We start from the raw sequence: 14652 nt of genomic DNA, 5'->3' as shown, positions 1-14652 counted from the left end.
CTTTTCTTCTGGAGCCAGCTCTAGTCCAGTAGTCTTCAACAAGGTGTAATTTTGCACCACCCGCCTCCCCAGGGGATTTTGGTAACACCTGCACAGATTTTTGATTATCACAATTTGGAGGATGGGACTTCTGGCATCTAGAAGGTAGAAGTCAATCAAACATGGTGCTAAATATTTTACAATGCACAGGACAGTCCCTCTCCACCAGCAAAAAATTATCTGGCCTAAAATGTCAATAGTGCTGAGGCTGAGAAATCCTGTTGCCCATGGCACTGCTGGGGGAGGTGAGTAGGGAGCGGGAGAATAAAGTAGCATGTTAAGACATGCCACTTGGTCTTACAAAAGGGCTGGGGCTGGAGGCAGGAAGGAAGGAGGAGTGAGGAGGCTGAAATATATATAGTGTCCCAAGTCAGCTGAATCCAGAATTCCCACCCTTCGTGCTCCTTTCCCTAGTTTCACAGATTATCAAGAGTAGGTTGCATGTAGGTTGGCTCAGCACAGACTTTCTTCATCACTTGCCTCTGATGAAAGACGCATTTCATCAGGGTAAATGGCACAGAGGTAGGACCATCTTCTCAGAAACACTCACAGAACTGACTCTATGACTAACCCATCTGAAAGCTTAAAAGACCCTTCCAACAGCCTTTCTAGTACCTCAGCTAGACCACAGGTGAAAGAAGAAAAATCTGAAGAGATTCATAGAGGATTTGCTTGGAAATGTGAAAAAAAAAAAAATCAGGTGTAAATTTCTTTTGGCTTAGGGCCGTCAGAGAAATCTCCAGAAAAGAAGCTGATCCAATGACTCGTCAGGCTGTTTCAGATTTTCCAGGAGCACAGCTTTGCTAAGTCATTCCAAAGCAGTTCTACCCAAGTTGACATTGGAGAGAGTGACCAAAGAGTCAGAATAATATAATATATAATAATACTCTAAATCATGACCTGAAGTGGATTTGGAATGCCCCAGGCACATTGAAAGGCCAAGTGTATGGTATAGGAAAAAGGCAGGGGATACCTTTGGTTTGTACACATTTCCACAGCAAGGGAGTAACAGTCTCTCACTCTCTGAACTCTCTAACTTCAATCTCAGGAAATTTATTGGAATGAGAGCATCACCAAGATCTATGTTCATTTGGGTGAGACTGATTGAAGGCATTGAAATTTATCAGGTAACTTAGACATAAGCATGGTCCATCACAGATAAAGGTGGAACACAGCATGAAATCAGGAAACAGAATCAAGAGTATCTCCTCCTTCTTACTTCTGCACTAATTAGCAGGGGCATGACCTTGGACTTGTCCCTTCTCTCTGAGTTTAACTTCTCGTGTTTGACTAGATTATTTTTCAAGGCCTTCCAAGCTTACAGCAATCTTCAATTTTACTTTCTGTGAACAATTTGGTAGTTTTATTACAGAGATATATACTTAATCAAGAATCAGGTTCTTGGGTATCTTCCCGGGGACTTCAGCATGCCCATTCTCTCTCTCTCTTTTTTTTGGCATGGAAACCCTTATCCCTGCACAACGCCCGAGCATTTAATGCAAAAAAGATTTTCATTTAAAAGACTGTGTGGTCTCTGCTGATTGCACAACTTCTCTTTGTGTCCATGCTGCTGCTGATCAAATATTGCAAAGCCATTAATTACCTTTGGACAAATGCAGAGGGCCATGTGCAAAAGTTCTGGCCAATTGCATAAAGTAATATGCCAGATGTAAAGTAAGTGAAGGGTTTTTCGTGGCATTTAAGGTTCAGTGAAAAAGTAAGAGGGGCAGCTATGCCAAGAATGAAAGGCCAGAGCTTGCCAAGTGCTTCTTTAAGGGGCTTTAGCCAATGTGAGACTAAACAATGCATTAAATAAGCATACAACTTACTGCACTTAAAGAATCACACGTCAAATAACAGCTCTTTGCTATGTTTTAAACATGATCTCACATATAGATAAAGACAAGTGAAATGTTCTGTTGTCATCTCCTTAGTCTAACAGCTAATAAGGCCTGGGGACTTGAACTTTCCAGGCAACCAAAAGTAATTCTTTGTGATGTAAGAGCTTGCTGATGTTCCATGGAGAGGTGTAGGATGGAGCTCTGCCAGGGCAGCAGCTCAGTACAGGAATGATTTTTTGCCACCATGGTTGTCAAAGACTCTGGCTGCATAAAAGGGCAAAGGTTTCGTAGCCCATTATGAAGAACAATGAGCAATCTCCTTGGGAAAAATTGCCTGCCTGTTTGCAGAGTGTCTGATTCTTTGGTGTAGGCTCTGAAATCAGAAGAAAGTTAGCTAGAGGCTTGAGGTTGGCTCTTTACAGAGGCCCTGAGAAATACTGGCATGGTCCATGATGTCTGGACTAAGTATACAGAGACCCAGCTGTTTGGAAAACACCAACACTCTTCTGGATCCAAAATGGAGCTATGAGCCTACCAGCCAGGAACATCTGAGACCTTCCAATACTGATGGTCTTCAAGTAACTGGTTGAGAGGCACCTGCACTGGTGCAAGCCTCCCATCCAAACCTTCCCCAGCTCCTTTCATGGTCAAGTTGGGGAAGACACTTCTGCCTGGCTCACTCTCGGGCTTATGTTGCCTTATGACCACTTCTCCTTTACCACCTCTCTTATAAAACCCAGAGAGAGATGCCTGGTCCAACAAACAGTTCTTCTTCAGTAGGTCTTTGAGGAAAAACAGCAGAACTCATAGCCACTAGGAAAGAAGCACTGGAGGTCTGGTGGCCAAGAAAGAAGAAAAGTTGAAGTTGGCCAGAGGAAGGAGTCCCCTGGATCATAAGACATATCCATGTGCTCAATGGGGAGCTGCAGTGTGCCATCTGAGTGGAGTCCAGTCTGTGAAGGCAAGGGACTCAAATGGCAGCGGCCTCTAATCAAAGAAACTTTTCTTGTGCAGCCTGAAGAAATTCTATAAGTATTTCCTAAGTTTTTCTAGAAGGTAAACTGTAGGGTCATTCCATGGATGTCTCCTTTGAGTCTCCTTTCAAAGAAGTTCAAAATCAACTGCGCCCCCAGGGGTTTCTGTTCCTGCTCTCCCAGAAGATGCCAAGGCTTTTTGGAAGCGTATCTCACTTTGCAACACTTTGGACCTTTAAACAATGTGAATGGGCAGATGTACGTGCTTCTTGGACGCAGGAGACCTTGACTTTGGTTCTGGATCCACCCAGTAAGGTAAACCACAAACTCTCTATGTCTCACATTTCTCACTTGTCCAGTGAAGCAATGATTTTTACCATCTAAGACTGGGGTAAAGACAAAGTGAGAGAGCTGCTACAATTGGATTTTGAAAAAATGCAAATACTAGTCAAGCATAAGACATCCTTTGTGCTACTGATACTGCTGTAAGTGTTACTATTAACAACAGGTTTTATCGGCTGCCCCTATAGAGAGAAATAGGTTTCTCTGGTGGCTCAGATGGTAAAGAATCTGCCTGCAGTGCAGGAGACCCGGGTTTGATCCCTGGGTTGGGAAGATCCCCCGGAGGAGGAAATGACAATGCATCCCAGTATTCTTGTCTGGAGAATCCCATGGACAGAGGAGTCTGGCAGGCTACAGTCTATAGGATTTCACAGAGTTGGACATGACTGAAGCAACTTAGCACACATCAAGAGAAATGAATGTGTAATGAATTGGGCTGCCCAGACATTTGCAGTAGACTCTGTAACTGATCCCAGAAGAGAATAAATAAGTATAATTGCTAATGTGTTTATGATGCTCACCATGTGCCAGGCAGTATTCTAATTTAATATGTTCTAATAGATTAACCAGTTCTGTGAGGTAGTCCTTGTTTTGGAGATGAGGAAATTGAAGAACAAAGAGGTTAAGTGACTTGCTCGATGCCACCCACCAAGTAAGTTACAGAGCTAGAATTCACATCCTGGATTCTTGACAGTAGAGACCACACTTGGCCTTGACTCCTTCCCTCTCTTGCTTCTCGTAACTGTTCATCAGGGAGAAGATGGTCTTGAGGTGCTTGACCATATCAGAAAAATGCAAATTATTGCATTTGCAATATTGCAATATTTTCTAAATTTGCACAGAAATCATCACTTTCTTAGAAGTCCCTTGGTTGCCCAGACTAGTCCTCTTGGGCATATTTAAAGAGTAGTAGCCACTAGTGAAGGTTAATATGAAAACTCACTGTTTCTCTTTAAGAATATTTGTGGCCTGTTAGCTTAGTGGTGCTAATGAGACCAGTGAAGGTGAAAGTGAAGTCGCTCAGTCGTGTCCGACTCTTTGTGACCCGGTGGACTGTAGTCCACCAAGCTCCTCCAACCATGGGATTCTCCAGGCAAGAATACTGGAGTGGGTTGCCATTTCCTTCTCCAGGGGATCTTCCCGTCCCGACCTGGGGATCAAACCCAGGTCTCCCGCATTGCAGGCAAACGCTTTAACCTCTGCGCCACCAGGGAAGCCCAGGGCCAAGGTCAAATCCCACATGTTCCAATTAGCTTAAAAGAGAAAGTCACAGCCAGTGACTGTACCTCTAACTTTGACCAGCTGTCACACAAGTGCATAGCTGGAGGTCTAAGGGGTGCCAAGCCAAGGAATGCAAATGGTGTAGCTCAAATCCAGCCCCACTCAAAGCTAATGCTAACGCCCCACTCAATGCTAATGGTGGCTGAGTGTGTCTTTGGGTGTTCCCAGTGCTGTACTCTCTTCTTTAATTGGATAGGCAGTCTTAAAAGCCCGGGAAAAGGCTTTTAGTCAAGGTTTAGAAGACTATAGATTCAATCTGCACCTCTAATTTATAAAGAGCAGTTAAAAACTGACCTACTTAACTGTCCTTACTTTCAGGAGACTGAAAAAATGTGAAGATGAGAACTGTCAGTTAGTCCTTCCTAGCAAAGAAAAATGGCAATCTGTTTTCACGAGGTGTGTGCTTCTTTGGCCAGATGACTTGCATGTATTTGGTCATGTCTGAGCTTATATTCCATCCCTGAGGGGTTGGAACTCAGCTTAAAACAAAAATAAAACAAAGGCACTGGCTTCTCTTGCTTTAAGTAGGTGGGGTCCCCTATCTGGAGATGAACAGAAACTATGTGAAGAAGATAAAGGAGTCTAAAATGTTCTTTGGTCACTATTTGAATCCAAGATTCTCCTTTCTTGAATAGTACCAAATCCTTGTTAATTACAACCTAGACTATGAGTCTGTTAAAAGTTAGAAGAGGTCATTTACTTGAACAAAATCCCCTTGTTTTATAGACAAGGACATTTTGGCCCAGGAAGTTTAAATGCCTGCCAAAGTCATACAGCTAATGAATGACAGGTCTGGGAGCAGTTTTCTGAGCACTATATTTCAAATGAAAGAAGCTTGAGTTAATAATAATAACCTCAATCTAGGAAGGTTGTTGCAATCAATAACAATGAAATTCATTGCAAAGTTTTACTTAAACTCTTTATAAAACAGTATACTTTAACACATGAAGAATGCCATTCATTTATTCAGACCTGTTCTTAATAAGTATGCATTGGAAGTATATTTTACAAAAGCTATAAATCTGGACTAACCAAAAGGGTATCCAACTTTCCTTTCTAATTGATTTACTTCTCCTTTTTCCCAGACCGTGGAGATAAAGCATATACAGTTTATTTAAGGGACTCTTTATAGACTCTTAAAACTAAAAAGGACCCCAGAAACTCGCTTTCTTTTAGTTGCTCTTAATTGAAACCATTCCAGGTGGTTGGTTGTCTGTCAATTTTTAAAGTATCTTCAAGGAGAGAAATTCCACAAGCCTCTAAAGCATATGTTAAAATGGTTAATCACCATGACTGTCAAAAATAGTATCTATGGCAAGCTGAACTTTTCCTATTTTCCTTGAAGCTCTTTTCCTCTTGCTCTGGTCCATGCACAGCAAGGTTGTGACAAACTGCTCTCTGTGAGCCTCCTCCATCAATCTGGAAAGATAATAGCTAGCTCTTTCCCAATGTGCCAACTCCATTAGGCCACCATTTTTCTCCCAAGACTATGAAAGTACAAGACTGGTTGACATGCTCTCTTACTATGATATATAGGGAAGAATCAGTACTTAGCTCTTCTTTGCAACTTTCATTGCATGTAATGTCTGGTGAAGCTGTGTTAATTATAGAGGAACTTTTGCACTTATGCTGGGAAGATGTTTACAAAACAGATAACTGAGAAGGTGGCATGCTCTGTGCTCTAGTGGAGCTTAGGCTTGTAGAGAAATAGGAACTCATTTAGAACATTGGGTTGATCGACACAAAATAAGTGTTACCGCCCCCCCTCCCCAAAAGAAAAAGTTATTCAGGACAGTTCTGCCTCTTAATAGGGTTAAAAATTCCCCTTGTTAAATATTCTGGCCCAGTAAAAAAGATAGTTTTGGAGGTAACATTTTTTTAAATGTTTGCATTTCAAACTAAGATCAGAAACCCCCTTCCACAGTTAGAAAAAATCCATACATTCAAAATGGATTTGAAGCAGCTTAAAATGAAGCACGCAGCCACAATAAAACTTTGAAAGGGGTAAAAACAATAATAAGAGTCAACTGACAAGGGGTAGAGGTAGGGAAGACTGCTTTCCTCTAGAAAGTATTTCAAAGGCTGTAAATGCTTAAAGCTGACTTCTTCACACACAGTAAATCTCAAGGGACAAAAAGGAAACTCAATAAAATTTGTTGACAACAGTTAATGCCTTGAAGAATAATTGGCTCAGACATGAAACAGACCATCAATGTAGCTTAGGGAGGATCTAAATGTCTCGTCTAAGTCATTGTTGGTATACATTGTATTCAGTTGAAAAGATATAAAGTTTTATCGAATAGTTGGGTAAATATGAGGCAGAAAGGATTGTCCAAAGTACCTGACAAACTTAATTCTTGATGATTCTAAAGACTAAGATCCCTAACAAGTCATGCCATTACATTCAATGGGATTCAATTCAATTCAGTCCTGCCAGTTCAACAAACTTGAGCCGCAGCTGTATCAGCCAGGCATTGAGCTAGATCCTGGGATTCAATGGTAAACAATCTGGCCTTTGGTATCAAGGAGCCCATTGAGAGGGTAGATCTTGGTCACCTGATTTTAAAAATGGGAAAAGTATTTAGGAAAAGCATAAGGATTGCATTTTTCTTCCATGATTATTTTCCTCTATGATACTTGATAATACTTTTTTTTTTTTTTTTTTAACCTCCTAACTAGACTGTGAGTTCCTTGAAGGCAAAGTTAATCTCTCATTCATTTCTAGGTATCTCACTCATGCCTGTACTGTGTCTTACACATAGCAGAGGTTCCATCAATGTTCTGAATTAAATGATTTAAAGGGGTTAACTTCTCTTGGGCAAAAAGGCTAGTCCAGTTGACTAGAAAATTAACAAGAATAATTTTGTGCATGACAGTTTATGTCAGACAAATAATTTACATTGTCACAGAGTGCTATAAACCAGAACTTAGGAAACCTAGACTCTCAATAATAAAACACAATTTATAAAACCACCTTCTATCCAAAGTTATATTCTATACATTAAGAGTTGCCATGTAGAACCTTCCCCTTTCAAATTATTAAGATAGAATTAAAACACATTTATAAAATCTGATCATTTGAGTAATAGAATGCCTTCCAGTGAGTTGAAATCAGTTTCCATCATAGTTGTCCAATACCCTTAATTCTTTGTGTGAACATATATAAGTATCAAAGGGTAACATGGGATCAAATTTTTTTTTTTCTTTCTCATTTTTTTGTCATTTAACTGTAAGCATCACAGTCATAGAAAGATCCAGTTTCCATGCACTGTGCATGGAAATCCTGGAGCATGTCACATCAAATGTGGCAATTCAATCTGGCACATAACCCAAGACACTTGGGGGCTCGGCCATCACCTAGTGAACTGGATAAAAGGAAATGGCACAAATGGATTATCAAAGCAAAAAAAAAGGTCCTCTTGGGCATAATAACTGAGACCCACTTATCCATTTTTTAAAATGTGGATCAGTAGTAGCAAAGTAAAGAGTAGTGACAAGCCATCGCTGGGTGATGTCGATGTGACACATTTGCCTTCTGCCAGATATTCTGAAGGTAAAACAGGTCTGCTATTCGAAAAGCACTCACCAAATGAACTCATTCGTCTGCACAGAAACAGAGAATGGGATAGAATTGCTTTATTGCCAGAAAAATAAATGAACTCACTCAAAGCGTTGGCTGGAAACAGAGAGTGGGAATTTGCCCATTTAAAGAGTAGAAAGCACGTCTCACTCTCTGTCACTAGTTGTTGAAAAGCCATTTGTCACCGAATCTACAATGAGTACAGACCATCAACATGCCTATCAACTTCTTCCTTCCATTTCTCCCTACCCATCCCAGACTGCTACACTCACAGACACCTCCTTCCAGTCTCTCTCTCTCACGCACACACCTTCCTGGGAAGAAGAGAGAGACTGGAAGTGTGTGAGTCATCACAGGAGCTATTCAAAGCCTAGTGGGTAACTGAGGTAAGCTGTCTACACTTAAGCCACATGAACCTCTAAGAATGATTCACGGTCCTGAAGACCTGAGTGTCAGTTTCCTGAAACTCTCTAAACTTGCAAAGAATTAAACAGAACGAGCATCTGGCTTTCCATCACTCAGTGTCCTGTAACATACATGAGCCAGATGCCTCTGAGGTGTGTTCTCTAAGTGATCCATTCCCTCAAGCAGCAGGGACTCCCGTGTGTGTTTATTATTTATCCGCAAGCATGGACTTGCTGTCTACTTTTTATTGACTGTTGACTTTTTAATCACCTGAGACCTACTTATGGGATAAGTGACCTTGCACTTGTCAGAAACCCTTTTCCAGATGGAGACATCACTGGAGAGCCCCAGAGAAGGGTGACATCAAAGGAAGGCAACAACAAAGCCTCAAGGTCAGTGTGAACGGAGGGCAAATGAACTCAGCATTTCAGTTTGCATTGAGCAAGAGCCTGTGTCTTTGCAAATGTACCTTTCAGCGACTTTCACCTTCTGTCTGTTCGGGGTGATTTCATATCACATGGAGACATCTGGGATGTGCCCCTTTGCCAAGTCCACCTTCCTAGTTTCCTCCAAGTGACCTGGCACTTAAAACATCCCTACACGTTCACATACATTGCTATGTGCACCCACAGATCTGGAAAACCAAAACCTCAACCCCCCAGGGCCATTTTGTCCTGTCTTTTCCCCGGAAGGAATGGAATAGTGAGGGCAGAGCAGAATAGTTGCGGGAAAGCCTAGCGGGAAGTAGTTAAAAGACAAACTGCTAAAGAGGAAAATTCCATCCAAAATCTGCAAAACGTGCCACGGCCCCGCTGAAACACTAGGCTCGCATTAAGGTGAGGAATCTCGGAGACTGAGGACGGCTGCCAGCCACAGGCAGTCATTCAGTTCTTCGCACACTCCCGGCAGTTGTAAATCCACAGAGCAGCGAGAGGGAGGCTACTTACTGAAATAAAAGCCCCTGTCTCCGCACACGAACTGGAGAGCATCCACCAACTCAGCCCCGCAGAGGGTCTCGGGTCCCGCCGTGGCAGAGCTGGTGAAGGCGAGCAAGCACAGGGCCAGATAGAAGAGATGCGAGGAGGATGTGATGGGCATCTTCACCTGCTGAAAAAGCAGAAGGAGGGTCATCTTCCTCCTGGGTCCTTGCCAGGGGAGTGGGGGCAAGTCAAGGGTGCCTTTACCCCAGCTCTGCATTCCTGTTATTAATCAAAACTATGCCCTCAGGAGTGCAACAAGGTGTGTGAGTGACCTCTGAGCAGGTCTTGGCATCATGCTATCTGAGTTTAATCCTCTTGCTACTGTGAAACCTTGGGGAAGTCCTTCTTGAACCCTTTCTTTATGGGTTCCTATTACAATTCAATGAGATAAATGTCCTGAAACATTTAATGTGTGAAGGTGAAAGATGCTTTTATTGCACACCACTCAGAGATCCTGGTAAACCGCTGGAATCATCAAAGGTTAATTTGTGCTCAGTCCAGACTTGGCACCAGATATGTTTTATTAATTTAAATTCTCTCAAATTGGCCATCCACAGATGGCATGTGCATCCATTACTGACCAGAATATTAAATTAACCAGAACGTCATTCCCCAGCTACTGATTAAAGAGAATTTACTGCAGCTGAAAAAGAACTTGTGAAAATACTATATATCATTATAGCTTTTTTTTTCTACTTAAGAGAGGCAGAGACAGAATCAGAGGGAGAGAAAGAGAGACTGAGAGATTTCTTACCTGAAGAACATCAGCAGTTAACAACTACAAGTAAAAGTTAAAAACCAGGAACAGGAAACATCTGAGAATTTCAGAATGAAACTGGTGTATGGCAAGTAAACCCGACTCCTTTTGCATTCTAAAGCCCCTTGTGTCAAGCTCAATGTCAGATCAACACACGTGTAGGCAGTGCCTTCCACGAACAGGGAACTGGGCTCAAAACCTGCAAAAGTCTTTTTTTTTTTTTTTTTTTTTTAAGTCTCAGGAATTCTGACTTCATCTGTTGGAGGGACTTAAGTGTCACTGTATCCTTTTTATAGCAGAGACCCCTGGTTGGCTTGACTTAGCCAGTGACAGACAGCCAACTGTCAGCCCTGCCAGAGGCAGGATTCCTGTGGCTCAAGTCTCCATCCTTGCTCTCAGCAGCGAAACAATGCAAAGGTGATCATTAAGTTTTTCCACATTGCTACTTGTGGCACAAAGATGTGGTTTCTTCTAGGAAGCCTCCCAAGGTGAGTAGCTTTATCCCTCTCAGATGCATTTACTTTCAGCAGCATCAGCAGAGTCAGTGACAGGATGTTAAATCAGGGACCCTATCAAAAGGTCATAGAGTTAAACTGGAAACTATCATTATGAAAAGAGGCTTTTCTGAAACTCCCAGTGGTGGCAGGTCCATTCAACTCCATCACTTTCAAAGAAACAGGATCAGTCATTTATTTTCCGACCACCTTCCTTGCCCTCCCTGGACTCTTAATGGCTCTCTACATCAGTGGCAAAGTTTGCTCCATCACTGTAATTAAGATTTCCATTTTTGTGGCCAGACTTTAAGTTCAGCAATTGGGGAAAAGCCTAAACCCCTGATTCTCGTTAACACAATGTAAATATTTAGTTAATGCTTGTGAAACAGTTGAAGATGAAAAGCGTCCTCTATTTGCAAATCATCATAAATAATAGACATAAAATAGAAGAGGAGGTGAAAGCTTGATGGAGAATTTCTTCCATTTTCTCCATAGGACCTGTTCATGGAAACCCTCCACCCCCACATAGCCAAAGCCACAGGGACTGCTAGAAACAAGTTGTCATCCAATCCTCATCTTTCTTAGTTATAAAATAATTGGTGGGAGTTTTCCCTTTCAGTATTTCCAGTGGAAATCTCAACAAGTCCAAGCCAACTGGACTTCCTTGCCCTTTTCAAAAGAGAACACTCCTAACTGATCTTACAGAGCATGCCCCACGCTCTGGCCACCAGCCAGTTCTAGAACGTATGTTATTTTGCCAGCCTATTTCTCCATTGCTCCCTTCTCTGCTGAGTTAATGGTGAAGCTTAAGGCAAAGCACCTGCAACTGTAGATGCATTCAGGTTCTTCAGTTGTTGTGAAATCCAGGGGAAAAGGAACTCAACTTAAAGCCTTAGGGAATTGAGAACTTTGTTAGATGTCAACATTATACTTTTAATAGCTATTTCTTTTGTGTAACACATTTAAACTCAGCAATACCTATCAGTCTCTAGCATTTAAGAATTTAAGGTTTATTTTTTTACAGATTTCCCTCTTTTGTTTCTTCCTTTTTTCTCCTTTTTGCTGAGTTATGTTCTCAGATAAATATCAGCACTTATAGTTCTAGGACAAGATAGAACCTCTAGTGCATTTTCTTTTAGTTCAGGAAACAGTCCATCACACCCACAGAGAACCAGAGAATTTATCACATTATGTTCCCCCAAAAGAAAACAATAAAGAACTTGCTTAGGAATTAAAAAGTTTGAAATGAGTGGCCCCATATGTTCATCATTTCCTTGGCCTTTTATTTTTCTAAACACAAAAGAAATGAAGAGAGAGAAAGGAGAGATCTGAAAGAAAGAAATGAAAGAAGAACTAGAAAGAGAAGAGAGAGAAAAAAAATTCCAGAGCACTCTTTCTCAAAAATCATTTACAAATCCAAAATTTTAAAAACCTTTCTTTTTATCTTAAATAAATGGAATATCAATTGGTTCCAGATGTCTGGGTTATAATAAAAATGCCCAGCAAAATTTGAGGGCAATAGTCATAAGAAAATACTCACTGTAGGTGTAACCATTTTTGTTTGTTCCAGATCTTTTACAGCAGGTCAGGGTGGGTATTATGAGACTGATGTGAATAGAAAACTGAGGACTTAAAAACATGTGCTGCTTTGTGGGTGGGGTTTGTGAAAGCATCTAGTTACATTTGGACACCCAGGCAGGTATGCTATGAGCCTGGGTAAACTGCCTTTTGTCCATTCAGACAATAAACAAATTGCACGGCTGGGATTTGAGTCAATCTTCTCTTCCCAATCAAGCCACCGATTTCCATCGTGTGCCTATTGTAGCCGTCCTGGACAGGGGCCGAAACTCCAGTCCTCCCCTGTGCCCTCTTCCCTCTGACTCAAACACTTGGAAATATCTTGAGACTCACAGTACAATCAGCTTGTGAGCTCTGCCTGGCAGACACCTTTACTCATTGAATTACATTTGAAAGAACCACGTAGCTCCCTGAAACCACTTCCTGCTCCAAGTACAGGAAAAAGCAACAACTTATGGCTAGCTAGCTCTACTTCTGAAAAGTTCAGCATACACAGCATGGAAAGTTCATTTGGAGTTTTCCAAACTTGTAATTAATGCAGAGATAACACCACACAGCCCCTTTTAGGATCGTCTAAGTAGGGAGACAAAATCCCCAGCTGTCAGACAATATAGCATATGTGTATACTGACTTCATTTCTTTTAAAAGCAAGGTAGCCAGTGTGCATCTTGGCATCTCAAGGGCGGCAGGATCAGGTGCCCGACAAGGATGTATTCTTAACTCCTAAGCCACTGACTTGACTAAGAAAAGTCGTAGTGGTGGAGTACTTGAAAGCGGCAAACGGGTGCTGGACTAAGCGGTAGGGACGTATCATGAATTGAGCCCACAGGCAATTGCATCGGGGAGCCAGTGACAGCAGCTTAAAAATGCTTGCAAATTGGAAAAATACAAGTCTTGAAAGATATAATTTTGCTGAGAATGGAAACTTGAACTAGGGCCAGTTATTGGAAAGGCGAAGTCAGTGCATTGACAACGCTAGCCAAATTTACCTAAAGAGACTTTACAATCCCAAATACAAAATCCGCGTTTTACAACACAAAACCCCAAGTCCAAACTTCGCCCCTGAGAGTCCTCTTCAAAAGAAAAAACTTGGAATAGCAGTTGCTAGAAAGTTTCCGCTTTCCATATACAGTGTGCATTTGTTTAAATTATCCGAATATGCAAGGTCAGCAGGAGTTCTTAAGGAGTTCTTTTTCAGAAGAGCAAATGAAACTTCACTCTAACTTTGACTCTCTGGGCATAAGTGCAGAGAGTTCCGGGACCTTAGCTCCAAAGAGCATATTTAAAAGCTTTAATATCATTTAAAACGTAACTCTTTGTATGTGGCATGCCTTGTAATCAAAAGTCCTGGCAAGTTACACACACACACACACACACACACACAACCACACACAGTCCTACATACACATGAACATGGTCTTAAAAATAAAACATCTGCACCTGCAAAAAAAATCCAAAAGTTCATATCCATGCCCTATAGCCCTTAACCATAGACAGGATTTAAAGGAATCTTCTATAATGACACCACTCAAGCCCTGAAGAAGTGGAGGATTTAGCATAAGTACCTTGCAATAGTTTTTACTCATACAGATATCTGTGCAAAGGCATTTATCTCCCGGAGCTATTTTTTCAGATCCCACAGAATTGCATATTCAGCAATTTATAAATAACTCCCAGTGCCGAAACAATGAAAATTCTAAAGTGAAGAACATTTCTAAGCAGAAGCAAACAGTACACAATTTAAAGAAAATTCCCCAATGACTTCAAAGAGTAAGAAATATTTACCTTCAAGAAATCACAAAAGCAGCACTTAAATAATTGGGTTGGAAGACTGCTGATTTTTCCCATTGCTTCTGAAGTGCAAAGTCTGGAAATGAATTGGTTAGCAGGAATAATGAGGCAAAAAGAAATCCAGGGAGATGGGAGATGTTGAGAGCAATGTCACATTTCAATTTTGAGGACTTTATTCCATTGCGCAGGCTCTATCTGCTCTGAATTTAGCAGTGACAGTGAGATTTAGCAAACAGAAGAGGGATTTAGAGAAAATCCTCACATTTATCTACAAAACACAGACACTGTAGACAGGAAACAGCTGGGGGAACGCTTGCCTTCTCTCTCTCTCCCTCTTCTGGCAAAGTTATCGAGTAAGGACTTTTTTGGGCATGGTGACAAATAACATCATACCTTTGCATTTTAAAACTAGAGCACAGAAGCATTTTTTTCCCTTAAAAGAATGTGTGTTAGTGACAAGAGGAGCAGACATTAAAATACTGATGCTGTCCTCTGATTAACTTTCTACCGGGCATGAAGACACACACATCTGCTAATACACCTTACCCGTATGAAAGGAATATTCGTGGAGGATGGGCGAGCAATTTTAT

At 41.4% G+C, this 14652-nt stretch overlaps 1 protein-coding gene across 5 annotated transcripts in view; it reads right to left on the bottom strand.

Moving 5' to 3' along the window:
• The window catches only part of IGF1 (insulin like growth factor 1), a 75858-nt gene extending 61504 nt beyond the window's left edge, over nucleotides 1-14354 (bottom strand). Inside the window, exons 1-2 of one of the 5 annotated variants that reach the window (XM_070370249.1) lie at nucleotides 14057-14354; nucleotides 9410-9566 (exon numbers count right to left, since the gene is read on the bottom strand). In XM_070370249.1, coding sequence (XP_070226350.1) covers nucleotides 9410-9566; nucleotides 14057-14119 — 220 coding nt within the window. In that variant the 5' untranslated portion in view covers nucleotides 14120-14354. Of the gene's footprint in view, nucleotides 1-9409; nucleotides 9570-12233; nucleotides 12289-14056 lie in introns of those variants that run through there. The other 4 variants (XM_070370248.1, XM_005898612.3, XM_005898611.2 and 1 more) reach the window with 4 other exon arrangements.
• Nucleotides 14355-14652: the final 298 nt, after the last annotated feature.

This window comes from Bos mutus, chromosome 5, assembly GCF_027580195.1.
Source record: "Bos mutus isolate GX-2022 chromosome 5, NWIPB_WYAK_1.1, whole genome shotgun sequence".
Taxonomy (NCBI): domain Eukaryota; kingdom Metazoa; phylum Chordata; class Mammalia; order Artiodactyla; family Bovidae; genus Bos; species Bos mutus.
This window is presented reverse-complemented; position numbering and strand designations above follow the sequence as displayed.